This window comes from Nematolebias whitei, chromosome 5 (assembly GCF_014905685.2).
Source record: "Nematolebias whitei isolate Nwh7 chromosome 5, NemWhi1, whole genome shotgun sequence".
Taxonomy (NCBI): Eukaryota; Metazoa; Chordata; class Actinopteri; order Cyprinodontiformes; family Rivulidae; genus Nematolebias; species Nematolebias whitei.
In genome coordinates, this window is record NC_056502.1 from 11332853 (window position 1) to 11355945 (window position 23093).

The 23093-nt window shown below is 39.1% G+C and overlaps 1 protein-coding gene across 6 annotated transcripts in view; it reads left to right on the top strand.

Moving 5' to 3' along the window:
* map7d1a (MAP7 domain containing 1a) overlaps window positions 1–22099 on the top strand; it is a 54785-nt gene extending 32686 nt beyond the window's left edge. For 2 of the 6 annotated variants that reach the window (XM_037676145.1, XM_037676147.1), the window contains 14 exons: window positions 193–298; window positions 4160–4264; window positions 5643–5765; window positions 5850–5995; window positions 6281–6411; window positions 7107–7345; window positions 8120–8384; window positions 8839–9019; window positions 9491–9595; window positions 12941–12991; window positions 13067–13127; window positions 17683–17761; window positions 18085–18299; window positions 21287–22099. In XM_037676145.1, coding sequence (XP_037532073.1) covers window positions 193–298; window positions 4160–4264; window positions 5643–5765; window positions 5850–5995; window positions 6281–6411; window positions 7107–7345; window positions 8120–8384; window positions 8839–9019; window positions 9491–9595; window positions 12941–12991; window positions 13067–13127; window positions 17683–17761; window positions 18085–18299; window positions 21287–21297 — 1818 coding nt within the window. In that variant the 3' untranslated portion in view covers window positions 21298–22099. The remainder of the gene's footprint in view (window positions 1–192; window positions 299–4159; window positions 4265–5642; window positions 5766–5849; window positions 5996–6280; window positions 6412–7106; window positions 7346–8119; window positions 8385–8838; window positions 9020–9490; window positions 9596–12940; window positions 12992–13066; window positions 13128–17682; window positions 17762–18084; window positions 18300–21286) is intronic. The other 4 variants (XM_037676148.1, XM_037676150.1, XM_037676151.1 and 1 more) reach the window with 3 other exon arrangements.
* Window positions 22100–23093: the final 994 nt, after the last annotated feature.

Here is a 23093-nt window from a genome sequence, read left to right on the forward strand (position 1 = left end):
ATGTATGGATGAGAACATGTGCTATGTTCAAAGTCATACCTCATATTTAATATGAACGTGCTACAGGACAGTTTCAGGAGTAGGGGGAGCTGATCATTGACATTCTCAATCATCCCTGCTTATGGACCATTTAAGAAATATTTAAGGATATATATATATATACATTTTTTTGTGTTTGTGTACACTTCCCAGGAACGCTACGAGGCTGCCATACACAGACCAACAAAAAAGACGTGGGCAGAAATCCGCCAGCAGAGATCATCACTGGTTCTAAACCAGAACTCCAGCCAGAGAGAGAGTGAGTTACTCACATCCTCACCAACCTCACTGTAGAACTGTTCTACCCGAGGAGAACTCACTTATCTCTGTTTTTATTCATCTTTACCCACTTTTCATTTCTTGTGAGCCTCTCAAACTGAAAAAAAGGAACATATTTTGTGATCAGTTTCATTTTCTGCGTCACTCATTTCTCATTGATGCAAGAGTCAGAAACTTTTTTCTTCCCCCTTTTTCCTTATTTTTTCTCTTTTTTCTTTATATATATATATATATATATAAAAAAAATTATACAGGTTTGTTTTTTGTTTTAACATAAACTAGAAACAACTTTTAATTCTGAGAGACTGAAACACAAGTTATTTCAAATGCAGATAAGGAAATCTTTGATAATTTTACAGAAAACTCTTACACAAAAGGCTTAAGTGCAGGATATTGTGCTCGGGATGTGACACTTCAATATGACTCTGTTGGTGGGGTTTATTAGCCCCTCATGGCTAGACTGCACTGACAGCGTAAAATGTATTGAGGTGGTTTTATTGCTGTAGTTTGAGTTAGCAGGATATTATTGACTGGGAACAAAAGTGACCTTGTTTTAATGCGTATTTAAACGAGTAAAGATACCAACGTCTTAAGTGGGTCGATGTGAAAAGCTTGTATGTTATTGTCTTAGAAAACATGTTTTAGCTGACAGTGCAGACTGATGTTTGTTGTGTTGACAGTTCCTTCCCAGTTTAAGCTTTAAATATGAATTGTTCTGAGTTTCATTCAATAACTGTGTAGTTGTCTTTACTGTATGCTGAGGGGTATACTGATGCTTCTCTTTCAGCAGTCTGCTGCTTCCTACGTAAACAAAGTGTAACAATGTTGCTCTTTATTGGTTGAAAGGTTTGGATTTTATTTGAACCCTTTTCTCAGGTCTGTGTTGAAGAACCGTCCTGTTTCTTACTTTTCCTATCAGTCCGATTTGTTACTAGATTTGTGTTCCATTCCAGAAAACAATACCCAGTTGATTCAGATGTATTTGGGAGATGTTTAATCTGGATGTATGCAGCTTTACATCTTCTAACAAGCTGTTCTAAGTTGTCTGTAAAGTTGCCTTGCACTTTTATAGTTTGTCACTTTCCTTCTTCGGTTGTTAGTTTTAATGGGTGCAAGTATATATTTTATGTGGTTTCCTGTAGAGATTTTTATAGGTTTCTTTGCATGTTAAGGTTTTAAAAGTACTATAAATGCTAAAGATTTTCTCACAGAAATTATGGTTTGTGGAATGATTGAAACAATCTGACACATGAAATGAGTGAGAACTTTAAACTTTTATTTGGACACTTCTGTATCTGTCTTTGTCCTGTGAAGCACCGTTCATGTTTTTAAAAGTTTAGGTTGCTTACTAATAAAGAAACTAAAAGAATATGATAATTTTGGGTAACCGTCACATTATAAGTACCGTAATTGCCGGTCTATAGAGCGCACCTGACTGTAAACTGCTCCATACTAAATAAAAAAACAAAACACTATTTTGTACATAAATAAGCCGTGCTTGTGTACAAGCCGTGTGTGTTCACGTTGTAACATGTGTGGAAGCACACAGCTACTGAGAGTAATGCACAGCTCTTGTTGTAGGTGAAGAATCAGCCACCAGATGACGTTTCATGGACTTTAGTTTGCTTTCACACACAGTGAATCACACATCTCGTCGTGCCAACTTACTCTCTCACTCCTCATTCTACAGAATGATCAAACACAAATTAACACATAATGAACACAAACTAGGCTAAGAACACACTAGTAATCACTAAAAGAACAATGCTAAACAGCTAACTGAAATTATTTAAAATTTTACCCATAATCCCTCCCTGAGGCCATGTGACCAGCAGTCAATCACAATGAAGCAATGAGATAGTCTCATTGGGAAATGAGGACCCCTGCCCACCCAAGAGATACATGTATTGATGAAGGTTTAAAAAAAAATCCATCTAACCAATGAAATTACTGAACAGGTCACAACCGAACCAATGAAACACGGAGAGGGGATTCCCCCTCTCCCCGTGAGTCAAGTCAAATTTATTTATAAAGCTCCTCTCTCCACTTTGGTAACAGCGGCTGTTTTTAAATGTGCTTTATAAATAAATTTGACTTGATCCGACTCCTGCTCCCACTCAGTTCGCAGTGCCACTTTCCGGGGAGCAGATCGATTTCCTCCTTCGACAAACAGATCGATCGCTTTTAACTTCAAAGTTGCATCATATGAATTTCTGAGTGTTTTTCATGATCGCTGAACAGAGGAACTCAATCTGTGCATTAGGTGCAGAATAGTTAATCTAAAGGATTTAGTGCGAGTGAGTTAGAGTAGTAATGACGTATTTTTTTTATTTTTACCGTATTTTCCGCCATAAACTTTGCCTCGCCCTATAAATCATATCAGTCCAAATTTGTCTTAATAAAGTGGAAAAAATGCATAAATATGTCACTTCGCCATATACGTCACATCTTTCATGTGTCACTGCTGACAACCTGGAAATGTGGGCTGGTGTTGTGTCAAAAATCGATTAGCTGCCAAATGGTGGCCGCTGGGGCATCTACGCGAGGACTTTAACAAGAATTTAACAAGATTAACACTTAAAAACAATTATTTGTTTGCTCAAAATTATAGTAAAGGTGTGTCTCAGTCTAATAAATGCGCGTTGACTTTCAAATCGGCTGCATTTCAAAACCCGATTCACGGAAGCGGGCACGCCCAGAGGGATGAGCCGCTGTTCATTTCCTCAGAATTTAACAAGATAAACACCTAAAAACAATTATCTGTTTGCTCGACTTTATAGTAAAGGTGTGTCTCAGTCTAACGTTTGCTTATTAAAAGGACTTTAACGATCAAATCAGCTGTATTTTCAAAAGTATTCGATGCGTCTGTGCTCCCGGGAGCGAGCAGACAGGGAGGAAATCAATTTCTAGGAAATTTAACAAGAAAAGCACCTAAAACAATTATTTGTTTGCTCAAAATTATAGCAAATGTGTGTCTCAGTTGAACTTTTACTTAATAAATGCACTTTAATGGTCAAATTAGCTGCATTTCTCCGGGGCGGTGAAGTGAAATTAAGCTGGTTTGACGGTGGCTCCAAGCAGTGAACAGAACGAAGGTGGCAGTTATGGCAAGCCGATCGTGTGACTTTGTGACTCTCTGAGAGTACGATACCTCATTGGTTCATTGTGGTTGACTGCTGGTCACAGGGCCACAGAGAGGGATTATGGGTTAAAATATATTTTCAGTTTTAATTATTTTTGTTTGTTTTTAGTGATTAGTCTGTTTTTCTTAGCGTGCGTAGCTTGTGTTCATTATGTGTTAGTCCATGCAGTAGTGTACAGTAACTGAGTGAGATGGGTACTTGTCATCAATACCTGTGGTGTTCACTCTGTTTCACAAGAGAGGTGTGTGTTGGACAGCTCAATGCAAAATGTTTTTGGTGGTAGGAAGCTCATTAGCTCGTCAAAATAAAATTTAATTATTTATATATATATATATATATATATATATATATATATATATATATAAATTTTTAATCCATAAATTAGCCACAGCGTTGTATAAACCGCAGTGTTCAAAGTGTGGAAAAAGTAGCGGCTATACACCGGAAACTACGGTAACTTTTATCAACTTCTGTCTGAGTCAAATACTTTTAACTGCGTTTATTTTAGCAGCTCACATAAATAATTCTTTGATAAGGGCTCATTCAGATTATTCTTGTAATACTGTAGCTCCATCTATATTAATTACATTAATTAGGAGGGCCCCCATCATGTCAGCATATCTCATGACGCCGCAGTCATTCTTCCTCTCAGTCATGTGACCTATGTGAACCTGTGTGGCGCTCTCTTGGCTCTTTAGGCAGATGCTCAGTTTCAGCGGTCAACCTGCCCAAACACGTGGACTCTGTCATAAACAAGCGCCTCTCCAAGTCCTCCGCCACACTCTGGAACTCCCCCAGCAGAAGTAAGACATGTGGAGCTCCCCGCTCCTGTCTCAACGTGTCCATTATTCAGCCACCGCAAACGCCGCCGAGCCCCTCCCATCATTGTTTTGTGTTTTCCCCTGTCTGACTTCAGTCCCTCTCCTGAGTTTGGTGGTTGACGGATGACCCTTTTCCATCTTTCAAATCAAGTTTTTCTTTTTTTTTTTTATTCTCTCCAGACTTTGAGTTGGGGTTTTGTTCAGAAATGTCCTGCATGCACATTTTGACGGGCGTGTTCCTGCTTTCTTTTAATTGTTCCTTGGTTGTGGTGATGACCATTTCATTCCTTGTGTTTTTTGCAAAATCAAACTGTAGGAATGTCTTGAAGTGTTTTATTTAATTTATGACATGAAAATGTGACAAACTTTTCATCTTTGTAATGTTTTTAGATGTTTTTATTTGTTAAAACCCACAATAACCTGCAAATGGGGAGCAATTTTCCAGGAAAAAAGAAATTGAAGTTATTTTATGGCTAAATTCCAAAAACTTCCCAGAACACTAAAGTTCCTTTTTTTTTTTTTTTTTTCCTGAAAGACGGTTATTGTTGTTTTTCTCTTTCCACTTTGCCACAACACCACTGCACAATGCAAATTTTTCATTTAGCCTTTATTTATCCAGGTTAGTCTCATTGAGCCACGAGAACTCATTTTCAAGAGAGACCTGTTTAGGGAGCACATGGTGGGGGTTAAGGGCCTTGCTCATGGGCCCAGAGTGGGGCGAATGAGGGTGGGGGCAAGTGTGGGTGTTTCACCTACCCCACCCACAATTTTGATGTTGTCGGGGCCGGGGCGCGAACCGGCGATCTTCGGATCACAAGCCCACCTCTCTAACCTCTGCGCCACCACTCCCAAATATTAACTTTAGCATCCTCTTGTGACACCCCTCTGCATTCTGCTCAGCATCTCAGATGAGCTACCAATTTATGATACAACCCATATCACTGGGCAGTAACATAAAAAGGAGACTGGACACAATGTGGAGTAAATGAACAGTTTTATTAGTAAAGCTCTGTTTAAAAAATAAAAATAATTATACACCTTCACAGGCCTCAAATTGTACCACATCTTTGATGGCATACAAATTATTATAGGAAAAGTGGAAAGATTGCATTTCATGCACTTTCTGAAAGTGCTAGAAAATGTTAAAGATGTGATGCTTCCCCAAATTGAGTCGAGTTTACAGAGGACGCATGAGTTGTTTACTTTTCTTCTCCAGACTCCAAATTTAATTGTTGATGCAGATGTGGCTTCTTAGGACTTTTACTTTACCTTCAGTGATTTTTTTTTTATGTTTGGTGACGGTAGAGATCAAATCTGAAGCTCATCTGAAATTTAATTGGATATTTTGTCGTACCTGCAGCCCGCAGCCTTGCACTGAGCCCATGGGAGAGCAGCATAGTGGACCGGCTGATGACGCCCACACTGTCTTTTCTCGCCCGGAGCCGCAGCGCTGCCAGTGTCCTCAGCAACGGCAAAGGTGGCCGTAAGTTGAGAACGTTTAACCACGAGATTGACTAAACCATAGAGAAGCTCAACGTTTATAAGCTTGAATGAATCTCATCCACAGACTCTCTTCTCTGCCCTCGATCGGCTTCGGCTAGCCCCCTCACCCTGTGTGCCCATCAACCCCACCACCGCTGCTCTGACCACTGGAGGGTGACGTCCAGCACACCAGACATCACTCAGCGGCAGCACAGACGGAGCTCCACACCTGTACGCCTGCCAGAGCTTTAATGCTAAAAATGCAAACATGTAACACTTGGAGGGTCACACAGAACTAATAAATAAAAAAAAACATCTGCAATAGTTGTTAATTCTAGTGGCTAAATGAAAATTAAATCATCATTGTTTTCCTTTCCATCATCAAACATCACGTTCTGCAACCATAATCTGTTTTCCTGTTTTTTTGTTTTTTTTTTCATTTTTATTTAGATATAATATCTACTTAAGTATCACTGAATGCCAGTTTGGTTTGAAATGTTCCTTTTTCTCATCCAGATGGATAAAACCAAGAAAGAAAAGAAAGATAAAGAGCAGGAGAACGAGAAGGAGAAAAGTGCCATTAATAAAGAAAAGATGCTGAGGAAGAGACAGTCTCTGCCCAGTATGAGACACAGACCTGACCCAAGGTAAAACTTGTTTTTTATGAGTTTTCTCCCCTCTTCTGATTGCATACTTAATTTAAAAAACAAAAATATTTAATTATTCTAAGATTTACAAAATGGCAGCATGTTTCATACAGTAAAATTATGTCCAGCTATTTGATTAGAAAATATTTTATTCTTTATCACTAAAACCTATTTGTTCTGAACTAGTTGATCTTCAGGCAAACAAACAGATTTTACTGTGAAACCTTGAACCAAAATACTTTACTATTTTAACTTTGATTTGTGGCTCATTTCTGGTTAGTGAGTGGGTTTGAGTAAGTCCTGTTGCGTTGACCTTTCATTAATTGATTCCATTAGCTGCTTTAATTGAGTGATAGAAAATAAATTTAATGTTTAATCCACAGGCGCCACAATAATCGCATCTAAAAAGAACCCAATGAAATGTTTTTGGTGGGTCTAGTTCTTTTGGCACAACAAAAGCTTTGGCAAAATCCATAAAAGTTTTTTTAACAGCACACTGGTAATTCCTGCCAAGTGTTTCTGCTGCGGGATGCTGACTAACTGCATTTTAATGGATGCTTTTAGAGTGTGGTTTGCATGTTAAGCTAATATATCTGCTAAATTTTAACACTTATCTGGTCAGCTCAGTTTGAAGGCAGCAACGCTTCAGTTCCAGTTAATTTTATATTTTTATCTTTTTTTCCCCTTCCATCCAGTCCCAGTCCTTTATCAAGACGACGGCCGGCGTCTCCAGTCACACCAAAGGGCAGAACTGCCTCCCCCAGCCCCGCTGCCTCGCCCAAGCCCCCATCAACACGCGGGAGCCTCTCTACTCCTAAGGCCCGACCGAAGAGAGCCAGGACCCCTGCGAGGATAGACCCCCGAACTGCTTCCCCCGGCCCCATTGAGAGAGTGAAGGAGCCTCGTCGGCCCTCCACCCCCGAGGAAAGAAAGAGTGAGCGCTAAAAATTTAGACTGGATTAAAATTATTTATACTTTATTCTTAGCTTATCAGTTACAACAAGGTCATTGATTGTTTAAAGATGAGTGTAGAAGTTTATTTACTATTGCTAAGAAGTAAACGGTAATACATACGGACCCGGTTTTGGGGGGTAGTCTGGGAGGGTAGTTGCTGTGGTCATTATTATCATCATGCTGCTAACAAGACCTGCTAACGCTGCTAACAGAACCATGCTGCTCCTAGGACCATGCTGCTGTAGAGTTATTCTTTTTTACTTTTGGCATCTTGTGTTTTTATTTTTGTTGCATGTTTTGGCATTTCTTGTTTCTTTTTTTGTTTGTTTTTGTTTTTTTCTGGCAAGTCGAAACGGTTCTTCTCATCCTCAGCATTTCATTGCGTTGTTGACCTTGTGTTGATCTGCATATGAAAAATATCCTAACCTAACATCATAATTGTTAGTTGCAACACAGAAAAAACACTACTTGGATTTTTTTTTTATCATAATCCTACATGGTCAGTTTCCTGGTGGCTCAGTCTCTTGAGTAGAAACAAATTCATGTAATTAATGAAAACTGTCTGAGCTTCTGAAGTGTATTAATTTGAATGAGAAGCAAGCAAAGATTACCATCTGGCATGTCTTGAAGATAAAAAGAGCTCAGTTTGAGCTGCACAGAGAGAAATGTTTGGAAATGAAAATAAAGCATCTGGTTGAAAAGATAATTTGCATTGAACAGCACATATTTAATAATAAATACTTTTCCCTTGTAGGTTCTCCTGTGGTTCCTGCCATTGCAGTATCTTCTGCTGCTTCCACAGCCAGAACTGTTGCTGCTGCTTCCTCCCCACCTGAACCTGTTCCTTCGGCGCTGTCCGCTCGAGCTGCGTCACCTGCACCCTCTCCATCAGCCAAGCCCATGGCGGGCACCAACAACCCAGAGGAGGCCGCTCGCATCCTGGCAGAGAAGCGCCGCCAGGCCAGAGAGCAACGGGAGAGGGAGGAGCAGGAGCGCCGTGAACAGGAGGAGAAGGAGAGGTGAGTAGTGTAGAGTCAGAGGTCCGCACTTTTCTCATCTGCATACATGAAGTTCGGTCACGTTGATTTTCTGTGTTAAATAACAGTCAAACCTTTCAGCTATTATTTGTAAAATGCGCATTTGCAAAATATTTTTCCAGACAAATATATCTTTAAAACACAGTCACTATGAAAAGGACATAAAAAGGATACCAGAGTTTTTTTTATTTTTTTTATGATATTTGCATGTCTGAATGGGTTTCTACTTTTTGTTGTGTGTACAAATATTCTAATTTACGCCTCTGAAAATAGTGGGATTGCTTGTTGTTGGTATTTTGGTGTCAACAAGCGAGAGAAAAATGAAAACTGGTGCAAAAAATGTTTTGTCAGTAAAATAATTTCCATAATTCTGCATGTATTTAAAAAAAAAAAACACAACAAGACGTCGCTCTTCCGTTACTCTGATTCGGTGTAGGATTCAGAGAGAAGAGCGAATAGCAAGAGAAGCAGAGGAGAGGCAACGCAGGGAGGAGGAGGCAAGAGCCATGGCTGAGGAGCAGCGGAGGAGGGATGAAGAGCAGCGACTGCAGGAGGAGAAGGAGGCTCAGGAGAGAGCTAAAGCTGAGCAGGAGGAGAATCTTCGCCTGCAGAAGCAGGTAAAAAAACGAGTTTACAGACTGTTGTTCACAACAAACCTGAAAAAAAAAAGAACAATGAGGACGTCATTTATTAATTCAAGTCAAGCAGATAAGTTTATTTCCTGCAGGATCAATAAAGTTTTATTTCATATTTTCTGTGGGGCATAATGTGATCTGCTATGAGCCCTAATGCTTTAGCACCCCCTTATGGTCTTTTACAGAAGTTACATTTGTGGTTAAACATGATCCAGCAGAAAAATGTAACTGGTGTTTCCTTCTGAATTGTCCTCAGGAGATTATGGGAGTTAAAATAGATCTTTTTGGCTCATAGCTACAGGAAGAATATCCATTTTATGGCCATAAACGATAATGAAGAAGAGCAACCACACCCTTATTATGTTTAAAAAAAATGTTTGTTTTTTTTGGCTAAAACACTTTCCCCTTCGTTTGCCTGCGTTGAAACTGTGTTTGGATTCTTGCCCATTTCAGAAAGAAGAGGCCGATGCTAAAGCTAAGGAGGAGGCAGAAAAGCAACAGCTGGAAAGGGAGAAACACTTCCAGAAGGAGGAGCAGGAGAGACTGGAGAGGAAAAAGGTAGGACCACACATCTGTTCTACGCATCTTCCAGACAAGTACCAAAAAAAAAGAAAATGCACATATAGATAGACTTTTAAGTTCAAAAACAAATCTTAAGCAATGACTACATGTTGTAGTTCAGTAGTTACATTTTATTTCCAGAACATACGCAGCGTAAAGTATTTATGTGCATTTCCATTCCTTTTTATATCCAATAATTAGTTATATGGAGGGTTGTTAAATAAAAAGTTATACTATTACTAATTGTCAAACTAGGAGGTAAAATCAAGGGATCAAAGAGAGGATTCATTAAAAATAAGAAAAAGAAACTACAGTAGTCCCTCGCTACTTCGTGGTTTGACTTTTGCGGACTCGCTCTTTTGCGGTTTTTCAAAGTAAGATTGTACATGACAAAAAAAATAAAATAAAAAAGATTGTACACAACACACGATTGTCAACTTTAATATTACTCATGTGACTGGAACAATAGGATACAGTAAAATGTTAATGAAAAAACATACTTCAGACAGGAGCTGCCATTTTGTAGTTTTCTCTCAATAAGCCTACAGTGTATCGCCAGTCAAAAGGACTACATTATCCAGAAGCCAACAGTGCACTACCTGGAAGCCCCAACAGCGCTTCCAGGTCGCTTTCTGCTGAAATGAAGGGAAAGGTTTGAACCGATTAAAAAAAAATTTGGTCCTTATTCATTGTGACTTCGACGCTCAGTGAATGTAGAGGCCCAAATGGAGTTGACCAGGAAGTGGACCAGAACCGAAACTCCAGCCTCATCAATCAATCTGAGAGCTGCTTGCTGGCCCACGAGGCCTCTCGAGTGGGGAGCCATTGCTTGGAGGTCCAGTGTTTTCTCCGCAACGCACTGGGACATTTTTCATCTGGATTTGGACTCGATCGAGACCATTGTGTGGTGTTGTGCTGGCTATCCGAAGGTCCGGCTCTTTCTCAAAGTGTTTTGGTGCTCAAGGACTGCAGAGAGCCGATCAGAACAGGACCAAATTTTGCCGTATTAAGAGTTTAGAACATTACAAGAATGTGGGAAGGGTTTCTAAAGCCTTAAAATGTATATAAATACTAAAATAAATACAGCGTTCCTACTTCGTGGTTTTTCACTTATTGCGGGTTGTGGTGGAACAGAACCCCCACTATAAATGAGGAACTACTAAACAACCCGAAGGGTGAGAGGAAAATGGAAACGGTTCAACTATTGTCACAAATATGTGCTCCTACAAGAGCTTCAGTAACTCCCCTTTAAATAACTGAAAGCTACAAAATGTTTTAGAACAATTACTGACTTAAAGAAAGAGATGCCTCAGCTGCGTTGTGATGGCAAACAACCAGGAGTAAAATGATCAGTTACCGTATTTTTCACCGTACAAGTCACATCAGTCCAAAAAAATCTTATAAAGTGGAAAAAACATAAATAAGTTGCTTTGCCGTATAAGTTGGATCTATTATGTGTCACCGCTGACAATCCAGAAACGTGGGCGGGTGTTGTGCCAAAAATCGACTGGCTGCCAAATGTTGGCCGCGGGAGCGTGCATGGGAGGACTTTAACAAGAATTTAACAAACTAAACACTTTAAAACAATTATTTGTTTGCTTGACATTATAACAGAGGCGTGTCTCAGTTGAACTTTTCCTTAATAAATGTACTTTAATGGTCAAATCAGCTGCATTTCACCTGGGCAGCGCAGTGAAATCAAGCTGATTTGACGTTTGCTCCAAGAGTTCCAGAGTGAGCTAGAAGGTGGAACTAAGGCAAGCCAAGTGTCTCATTAATAGCCATTTTTGCCTATTAATGAGACACTTTGCTTGCCTTATTATCGAGCGCCCTCTATTGGCTGAAAATGGTAATGTTTAATATTTTCATGTCAGAATACATGAAATCGTCAGATCTCAGCCAAAAATTGGGTTATAAATATGGGGGAAATCGTATATTAATCGCTTGGGTGTATAAGTCGCAGGACTTTCAAATTTATGCAAAAAGTTGCAACTTATACGGCAAAAAATATGGTAACCTGTGAACGGTGCTTTTTTATTCCCAGCACTCTGCTACACAACAAAACCAGCCCTGAACAGAATCCATGAAACTGAGATGAGGGATGTTTTTGGCTCGTTGTAGATGGACTGTCTGCATACCATGATTTAATGAGCTGTAGTGTGTGTGTGCGTGCATGTGGCTATTTATAAATACTTTGATTGGCAGGCTAGCTGCTCCAGTTTCATCTGTGTGGATCTGTAAATCACACACACGTGGTTGTTCACATTCAGTCACAAACTTTGCCCACTACTTTTTAATTTAAGGGCACACTGATGATTGACGTGAGAACAACAGTTTATTTTGAGTTTCTTTGTCCGGTGTCCATGACTTGGTGATATTTTGTACTTTCATTTAAAATATGCTACATAATTTCCAGTCTTGGCACTGGTCATGATTTTACTGAAGAATCATTTCACTTGCAGAGATCTTATTCTTTAAAACAGTTGTTTTTTTCCTGTGTGTGATGTGCATAATTCTTTCACCACTGTTGGCTCAGACGTTTGCATGCCACCACAGTGTTTTTCCTCTCCCCATCTTCTCGCCATGTGGGAAAAGTTCGGCTCTTGCTGTGCCAGGCCTGGCTCAGCCAGCAAACACACAGGAATTATCCTGAGAGAACGCTATGTTTTCTACCACAAAGATTCCCTGCGTCGACACTTTGAGCAAACGGACTCCATAAAGCGCACAGGTGGTTTTGAAGTACCCCGAGGGGCGACACTGCAACCCATCAGACAAACAAAAACAAAAACAAACAAGAGTGGAAGCACGTTTTGCAGCTAAACTAGATACCAAAGTCATGAGTGTGCGAGCTGTGCACAAAATAACCTTGGATCTTAAAAATGCCTCTCTTTTATGAGTGGCAGCTGCAGTTCTGGTCTAGCTGAGTGCTCAAATGAAACTCGGGTACAACCTCCTTCCTCTGTCCTGCTGTTCACTATGTTTCAGCTGAAAAGTCTCATTTTTAGCAACACAAACCTCAGATTTCCCTCAAGAATAGTTTTAAATTAGAAGTTACAAAAAGAAATAAACTCCTTCTTGAAATGTGAAACTGCAGTTAATATCCAAACAGTTTGGCTCACTAATCCTGATGGCTCGAACAAAGTTCAACAAAACTATTTGTGAATCTCTAAAACTTTGACATCAGAGCCGTATAAATAAAACTGAAGCTTTATGTGTCCTCACTGGAAGCACAGCTGCTTTAAATCCTTTAAATATAGCTGCCCAACATCTCCGCACTAAAATAAATCCAAATAAAACAGATCTGTGACATTTTCACGATTTTATTTCCTTCCTTTTTTTTAGCGTCTGGAAGAGATCATGAAGAGGACACGCAAGACTGATGGAGGTGACAAGGTATGTGAGCTTTTTACACAGCACAACGTCCCGACCTGTCCTGCACGTGACTGAAATTATCGCCAATGTTTACAGAAAGAGATCAAGTCTTCTCCAGTTGCTGATGCTAACGAGAGCCAGGCGGAGAGCAGCAAAGGTAATTCATGTTTCTCACTGATCGTCCTGAGCTTTAACGTGCTGAGACCGTTAAATCCACTGACCTCTAGAGAAATAGCATTTCCTGTGAAAATGTAGTGGGAATGCTTATTGCTGAAGAACTTTCTTAGAAGCAGCTGAAATTAGCTAAAACATGCTGAAATGTAGCTGAAATGGAAGAACAAGCCTAAATTAGCAGAAGAAAGTAGAAAGATCATACATTTGCTGAAATAGTTTTAAATTAGCAGAAATTAACAAAAAAAAAAGAGGAAAGTAGCTAAAAAAATAGCTGAAATTGGCAAAGAAATGGCTGAAAGTAGCTGAAAGGCAGAAAGAAGCTTAAACAAGTTTAAAAAAAAGTGGAATTAGCTGGAAAAGCTAAAATTAGCCTAAAAACCGCTAAATAGCTGAAATAGCAAAAAAATAGCTGAAACTAGCATAATTATGCTGAAAGGAGCATAACAAGCTGAAATTAGCAGAAAGAATTAGGCTGAAAAGAGCAAAGATTACCATGAAAAATGTGAATTTATCTGAAAACAGCCAAAAATAGCTTAAAAATGCTACAAAGGTAGCTGAAAAGGTAGAACAAGCTTAAATTAGCAGAAGAAAGCAGAAAGAACGCATGTTTGCCTTGTTTGACAGAGAAACAAAAATAAGCACAAAAAGTGGAAATTATCTAGAAAAAATATAAACTTTGTTAAAATACAGCTGAAAAGTAGCTAAAAGCAGAAAGAAGCATAAATTACCAGAAGGAAGTGGAGAGAGCACATTTTTGCTGAATTAGGCAAAAAAAGAGTTGAAATTACTGCAAAAAATGTGGAATTAGCTGGAAAAGCTAAAAATTAGCATAAATTGGCTAAATAGTAGCTGAAATAGCAGAAAAAATTGAAAATTGCATAAATAAGTAGAAGGGAGCATAACAAGCTGAAATTAGCAGAAGGAAGTTAAAAGAAGCACAAAACTGTTGTAGTTAGCAGAAAGAATGTAAAGGGAGCACAGAACAGCTGAATAAACAGCTAAAATTAACTGAAAGTATCTGGAAAAAAGTTTAAATTTGCACAAGAAAGCTGAAAGAAGCTGAACCAGTACAAAATGTGAAAGGAACAGTAAAAGGTTATAAACAGATCTAAAGATTCGAAGGATGTAAAATGAGCTCCTTTCATTTTTTTGAGGAAAAAAGTGGCAGAAAAGGCTAAATATTTCAAAAAGCTAAAGTTGCACCAATACCAAAAGTCACAGCACCCTTCTCCTGAATGAGCTGAACGTTTTGATGTATGATTCGTTGAAATAGCTTGGAAACTGCGGAACGAGAGAGATGCTGAAAAACGTACAGAAGAAAAATGGATCAGTCGTGTGAATGCTGCAGAAACATTCACACAATTAGTGCGACTCTGAATGGGATTGAAAAGCAGGAGGATGTTTTTTCTTTTCTTGATTTTTGCTTTTGACTAAGTCGCAAAAGCTTCACAGTGAGAGCATCTCTTCTTATTCTAGAAGCCCTGAATCCATTCATGCTGATATTTGATGTTTTACGTCCTCTGTGTGTGACGGTAGGCCATGGCTCCTGTGTTTATTGTAACCTTCCCTCTCTCTTCTCGTGTGAGTCGGACGCTCCGTGAAGCTTGCTGTAGAAAAAGGTTATTAGATTATATCTCTGCTTCATATTCCGTCCAGCTGGAGTTCTTCTCATGACAATAGAGGACCCGTGTGGGCTTACAGATACTTGTGGAATCCTCAGGACTGAAAGATGGGAGAGGATAAATGGGTTAACAGCAGCAAATACACGTAATGAAACAAAGAAACACGAGACCCTACTCATCCATCCTTTTATGCTATAATTTTTTCTCTGATGTATGTTATTTAGAAGCTTCATTAGCAATAATTGCTGGGTATGATGTGTGGTCTCAAAGGAATCCAGTTTGTTTTAAAGTTCTCCAACGCACAAAGACATTAGCCTGGAGTTGATGTGGTCGGACGCCTGGCAAACACGAGTTCATTTCAGCGAGGGGTGTGGAGATCCGTCTGAAAACCACAGCCATGTCCTCAGCAGAGCCCAGCGAGTAGGTGGTCCGAACTCCACAGGAAAGATGTCTGAAGGAAACTATAACTTTCCTACCAATTGAATGGGACTATTATTTATTAATGTTGCTAAATCAGACACCATGAAGTTCCAGATAAATATACGTAAAGAAAGTCCTCACTGAGCAGTCCGAGTAGTATCGTATTAAAACTGATTGTATCTGCACATATTACGGTTCACAGTTATGTCACTTAAATTATAAAAGTTAAACATTTATGGTTTGGACAGTAAGAAACAAAGATTTTAGGGCTTGCATCATGGTGTTTTGTAATTATGCATTTATTAAAGGACTGACTGAGAAATGTTGAGCAAAAGTTTTAGTTTTTAATATTTTGTTGAAAAAAAAAAAGTGGCTATTAATGAGACACTTGGCTTGCCATACCACGCCACCTTTGTTTCTCTCCAGAATTCCTGGAACAGCCGTCAAATCAGCTGCATTTCACCACGCCGCTCAGGCGAAATGCAGCTGATTTGACCATTAAAGTGCATTTATTAAGGAAAAGTTGAACTGAGACACACCTTTACTATAATGTCAAGCAAACAAATAATTGTTTTTAAGTATTAATCTTGTTAAATTCTTGTTAAAGTCCTCCAGTGCACGCTCCCGCAGTCGCCTTTTTGGCACAGCACCAGCGACGCATAACAAACGCGACGCGTCGGCGGTGACTAGCCCTGTCACGATAACAAATTTTGCTGGACAATCAATTGTCTCAGAAATTATTGCAATAAACAATAATATTGTTTGAAATATGACAATAATTAGTAATTATTGTCAAATTTAAGAAGAATAGTTTTCCATCTTAGTTTAGTTTATTATTTTTTGAATATGTAAAAAGAAAAAAAAATATATATAGCATGAAGCATAATGTCAAAACTTTTTGTTTTACATATTCAAGGGAGTGGGTAGAAGTATAAACTTATCAAAATTCCCACTCCTTAACCGCTTACATAACCTTACATTCATTACATGTATAATTCATAAATATAACGACTAATCCCATATTTATCCATTTAAGTTAACTATAGTAGATGAACAATTATTATTCCTTTTAACTTCACCAAAAACAAAAGCATCAATAACAAATAACAAAAAAAAAACAACAATAATAAATGAATAATATTACTATATATTATATCCAGCAATAATCATATGTTTATATGATAATTTGAACAGTTTTATGTTTGGACATTGTTTAAGTTCAATATTCAAATTATTCCACAGTTTGACTCTACTTACTGATACACAAAAGTTTTTTCTAGTAGTTCTAATTTTGCATATTTTAAACTGTGATTCCCCCTTAACGTATAAATTTGCTTCTTAATTTTAAACAGGTTTTGAATGTTTTCTGGTAATTGTTTATTTTTTGCTTTGTAAAGAATTAGAGCTGTCTGTAGTTTCACTGTCAATGAACTTTAATAGTTTCGATTTTACAAATAGTATATTAGTGCTTTCTAAATATCCCACCTTATGGATTACTCTTATTGCTCTTTTTTGTAGTATTGTTAATGCCTGTAGTGTCGTTTTGTAATTATTGCCCCAGATTTCTGCACAATAGCTTAAATAAGGTATGATTAGTGAAAAGTAGAGTACATGTAATGCTTTTTTGTTCTATGACCAACTTAATTTATTTTGCGTGTAGTACCTTTTTTTGACCACCATAAGATTGAACCGAAGGATGGATAGTGAGGGAGCAAGCAGAATGTCTCTTTAAGAAAAAGGGAGGGAGGCGCTTTGGAGCTTTGACAAAAGGGTTTTTCCATGAGGTTAGCCTGTTAGCTTAGCTCGTAGCTTAGCTTCTCAGCTTAGCCACTTTTAACGATCCAAAAACATGATTTTGGACGGTTAAAACGGATTTTAAAGAGAAAGGGGGGGGGGGGGGGGTGTCGGCAAAGAGCACCGGAGTTGAGCCGTGTTGTCTTTAGTAGAAAGAGAGAGACACGGAAAAACGAAAAAGCAGATGAATGAAAATGAGGTCGATAATTTTCATTCATCATGCGATTAAATGATTTATTATTTATTGCAACAGACCTAGCGGTGACACATAATAGATGCAACTTATACGGCGAAGCCACTTATTTATATTTTTTCCACTTTATTAGTCACATTTGGACTGATGCGACTTATACGGCGGAAAGTACGGTACAAAAAGTGATTTTCAAACAGCTCTAGGCTCAAACCGTTTCATTTAGTTGCAGATGGATTTTCTACAATTAGCTAAATTATCTGATATTTACTATTATTGTGGACATGTTTTCACAAAGCTGAGGTGGAGACGATCTTTAAAAGGTCTGAACAACTTTTATATTCTAGCCAGTGGATGAAAGGAGAGCAGCATAAAACTGCTGAAGGAAGTATTTATTTTCTCTCTTAAAACACAAAGCTGTAAAAATCTAAACATCTTTACTGCCGTCTGTCGTTCTGTGGTAAGAAATGACGGGATGTTTATTACACACTGGACTGTTTACTTTTTTCCAGTGTCTGCCGACTACCAGCTCAAATCAGAGGTCAACCTGCCGAACAAGACTGAAAATGGACAAGCGGACATCAGTGAACGGTAAAAATCACTTTTTTTCTAATCGCACATTCCTGCTAAACCACAGAAAACTGTAAAACTTGTGCGGCAGGAAACAGAACTGGCAGTCGACTAAGTTTTGTGTTTGTGTGAACCTCGGTGGAAAACAAGAGCCACAGGGATCAGGGCCACAGTAAAACACATGAGACAATGATTTGCTTTAATTTTTGTTTTTGAACACACTTCCAGGCGTAGAGTTTAAACTCCGTTAATTGGACGGCAGTGGAGTGACTCACCCGGTTCTGTGAGTCACTCTGACAAATCAGAACCATAACCATGTTTTCTGCTGTTTCCTCATCAACTAGCCTCCCAGCTGTAAACGGAGTCCAGCCCACGAGACATGAAAATGGTCTGTCCACTAAAGGAGACCACCTCGAGGACTTCGTCCACCTCACGAATCAGGGCAACGCCACCAACGGAGCCCGGGACAATTCTGAGAGCACCAAGCCCATCCTCGCTTTTGAGAACGAGGAGTCGTTTCTGAAAAAAGCGGGTCCCATGAAGCCTCAGCATGTTGCAGGTACACCAGGGTTTCTAACCACCGCACTTCCAGGCACAGAGAGGTCCAAACCCTGCGATGCACAGATAACTGGGTTGAGCTTTGGAGAGTTCTTTGTAACAAAACATTAAAATGTTAGTACAAATATATGAAGCGTTAGTCAGCAGATTGTACTTCAGTATAGTTATCTTTACCTGTTTATACATTTATCTTGCAGGAAAACCAGAATTTGTTTTTATTTCTGGTACTGACTCAATTATTTTTCTTTTAGAGGCCACACTTTACTTAGCCAGGACCTAGCTGCACAATTACATGCATAGCACAATGGCTTAGTGGTTAACACAGTTGCCTCACAGCAAGAAGGACTTGGGTTTGATCCCCAGGTTGGGTCTCGGGTCTTTCTGTGTGGAGTTTGCAGGTTCTCCTCGGGTTTGTTTTTCGTTCTTTCATCCTTTATTTATACAGGTTAGTTTCACTGAGTCGCCAGGACTCGTTTACAAGAGAGACCTGTTTTAGACAATAACAACAAAAATAAAAGTAGTGTTCTAAAACAATAAGATCAAGGAGCCTCATAAAACAAGGTAAAATACTAAAAACAAGAACATATTTGCTTCGATTATTTTTAGTATTTTACCTCGTTTTAGAACACTACTTAGGGCGGCTGTGGCTGAGTGGTTAGAGCAGTCGTCCACCAGTGCAAGAGTTGGGGGTTTGATTCCACCAACAGCCACATGCTGAAGTGTCCCTGGGCAAGACACTGAACCCCTCATTGCCTCCGATGTATGTCCCATCAGTGTATGAATATGATAAAGCTCTGATTATTCTTTTTATAGACCTAGTAGAGTGCTGTATGATGGGTAAATGAGGACACAGATGGTACGGTAGTGTAAAGTGCTTTGAGTATCTTGATAAGATAGAATGGTGCTATGCAAATCATTTGCCATTTACTTTTATTTTAATTACATTTTAATGTTGTGTGGGTTTTCTCTGGTGTCGTTCCCCAGTCTAAAAGCATGCATCTTAGGCTGCCTTCAGGTCCAGATCTGATCTGAATGGGACTGGCCTGGTTAAATAAAGGTTAATAAATCATTTTTAAAAAATAGACCCATTTGTTAAGTTGCAACCTACCATTAAGGTTCAATAATTGTGAGTTGAAGTGGGGTTTGTAAAGTTGAGGAAAAAGGCACCTTTAGAATAGAAAAACTGTAGGTTGACAAGTGTCTAATAATTATTTTTGTAGTTCTATAGGTTCTGAATTAGAAACTTAATTTATACCTTTTGGATACCAAAGTGCTCTTTTATACAAAAATCATCTAAGACCTATTATTATCTTTAGCTGCTTATTCTGAATTAATCATTTTACAACTAGAACACCAGTAATTATATATTTAGAATTTTGATCACAATAATGCTTATTACCAGTGGTTATATTAGCTTTTATTCAACACTGACAATTCTTCTTAACCAGTTATTTAGTTGACCCAGATTTAGCACACTACTACTGAAACTGAGCCAAGTAAAAGGTCATTGCTTAGCTTGATGCAGCTACAACTCAGATTTAAATTATTTTAATGCATTTTAATGGAACAGAGTCATTTAGAAATCGTACTATTCAGGCCCAAATCTTTTTTTTTTCCTTTCATATAGGCCTATATATTTTATATTTATTAATAACAGTCTGAACATCTTAAATCAGACCCAGGTCACTTGCATGCGACACTAAATCAGCTACATATCTTGTTTTTCAAGGGATCTCATCTGAATTTTGTGCAGTTGAAGTAGGGATATGCAGATTGATCCATTTAAAAAAAAAAGTTATGAATACTAGCGTAAAGGGTACGATACTTTAATCTTATCTACTTTCACTTTATCACTCTTGCAACATTTTAAAACCATCCACATTCCCAAGCTACAGATTTGTAACATAACTGAATGTAAATGAAGTCTCCACCGATGACCCGTGGCTACATCTGCAAATACTTTCTGAGAGAACGAGAAGAAGAAACAAAGCATGCTTTGTCTTGAGGCAGATGCGAGTCGTCCTTTCCGTGAAGCGATTATGAACTTGAGCTTGTACTCGATCAAGTGCGCAGGTCATCACCTCTGTAAAAGTGAGAGCCCCTCTGAGGGCAGGAAGGTGTGGCACAGAGAGTTCACTTGCACTAAAAAAAGGGTGAAGGTGGGATATGGAAGCAATACTGTAGGAAAGGTCGAAAAGAAGCTGGGTATCTCTCTACCGTTGACAGCTTTATTCACCAGCTCCACTGACTCGGGCTCAGACCCAGTGAGGAATTCCAGAGGCGACGAGGAGCCTCTATCCACAAACGCTCCACTGCCAGGGCTGAGAAACGGGACCCGAAAGCAAACGAGTACTATGCAGCGCCGCACTCGTCTCCGTCACGGCAACGTCAGCAGCGCCTCGCTCTCGCCACGCTTTTAACTTTCACCTGTTGCTCTGAAGACAAGCGAGCGATCCTAAACACCGTCGTAAAAAAGGAACACGGGTTTCTTTGTTAGCACTTGACAGCAAACTGATCCCAGTTCACTTCTTTCCGTAAACCCGGTCATAAAACACAAAGATTCCTGCATCTCGTCTTCTCTCGTAAATCTGGAGATGTAAGATGAACAACCTGACAGAATCTGCGCATGACGTCAGCTCCGGCATAAATCCATAGTTTATTTGGATGCCTGTAAATGAAAAGATCTCAAGTTAAAGAATTTCTAGTTGCTACATTTAATTATAACATTTTCTGTCTTATTGCCTTTTGATTACCGTAGGTCTCTGCAAAGATTTGTGGATTTTTTACCACATGTGACACGTTTGGCATGCTTTCAGTATCGTCACCAAGTCAAAGGTTTCCCCACTGTGGTATTACTCAGTTCAACGTCACGCATCCTTTTTTGGTTACGAACCGATCTCCGTTTCAGCTGTTGCTTCATGTTAATAAATCTTCTAGAGCGGCTGCTCCTTCTGACCTTTAACCCTTCTTTTTTTGGTCTTTTTACAGAAGTCCTGTGACATACTTTGGAGTAGAGGACGTGGTCACTTTAGAAGTTTCCCAGACCTGCCAATGCTCACGTGGCGAGTCCGGTGACCTGTGCCAATCGACTACCTGCAGCTATGCTCCTACATGTAAACACGCCCCTCTCGAGACGATGTGGTCCACAGAAGATCTGGACACAAATGACAGACAGGATGAGATGTGTTGCTACGTACGACACAGGTGTTCTCATTTGTAAAATGTTTGTGGCACGAATCATCCTTACCAGACAGCACAGCTGACTACGTGACGCTGACATGTTTTGTTTTTAGTTATTTAACTGAAAGAGAAATGGAAAAGGCTGGCTACATCTTTGTGAATATTGTAAATGAACTTAAGGTGTCAGATAAAGAAGGAACCAGTCGACAAAAGGGAGTCGTTTTATGCTACTACGCCACGAGAAGACACTAAATTAAAAAAAAAAATCCTGGTTTGTATAAAGCTGCCTGTATTGAGTTTTTGTAAAGTTAGGAAAGTTTCAAGTTGACAAGGAAAGACTTTTACTGTGTAAACATTCTGTTTATAACTTTTTCAGCTATGATTGATTGTACGCAAAACGTGGATGTACTAACAAGTTGGCCACCTTGACAACAGTAAAACATGAAATCTATTGTCCCCCCTCACCCCAACACATGTACAAGCATGACTCAATTTTCTAATTTGCAGTGCAATCCCATGGACTTGTAGATGTTTAAAATGCTGTTGTGTTTGTTTGCTATAAATATATTTTGGTGTGTGTTAGAACATCACTCGGAGGATCCAATCTGGAAAGTCTTAATAAACACGAACAATTCAGTCTGAAGTCTCATTCCTTTGATTGTGGTGCATTCAGGGGCTATTTGTGATCAAGGAAAAATATGTGAAATGGTCTTAAATTTGGAAAAAAGTTTAGTAGTTTGTTTAGAGATGTTAAAGAAGACGTACGCTTGCTGAAAGAAAGAAAGAAAGAAAGTGTTGCATTCAACGGCATGTGGGTTTTCTCAGCTGTCCATTTCAGTTCGGGTCTCCTTTTACAAAATCTCCACAGGGTGTACATGCCACTGTGACTGCAGCCACCCCCACCTCTCTCTCTCTTACTTTATTTTTGTGGCCCCTGGCAAGCCTGGCACACAGTTTCCAGCCCACTAGGCAGCTGAAGACACGATTTATGTTCCCCTTCAACCAAACGTGAAGACACCCCGCACTGATAATCATGTAGAACTCGCGTGATTTAAATGTCTTCAAGCTGCTGTGAAATGTCAGTATAGAGGCAAATAAAGGACTATAGCTTGTTCACAGTTTGTCATGGGAAGACGGTGTCTTGGCTCCTAACGGGCGCAATAGGAAACTAAAAGCAATATACATCGATATGAGCACTAAAGAAAGATAGTTCAAGGTCTGCCAAGATTTAAATAAACTTTTGATGCGACCGATTATTCAAAACAACCCTTGCCATCCTTGCATCTAAGCATTTTGTTGTTTTAAATTTGTTTTCTAATTTAAAATGAAGTTTTGAAATGTGTTAAATGATGCATTCAAAAAAATTGACCAGCACCTCACTGAAAAAATAGAAAATTCTTGAGCTAAACAACAAGTTCCGACATGTGGAGTTCCACAGGAGTGTGATGTAGGAAGCTGTATGTATTCGCCCCACCAGAGGGTGTTGCACTGCACCAATACAGGCCATCAGAACTTTCTGGAATGATGCTTTGCAGATCTTTACAACCACAGGCCGCTTAGAGAAAGCACTGTTCCTGCAGTCGTGCAGCCAGTCAATCCCCAGTAATGTCCAGTA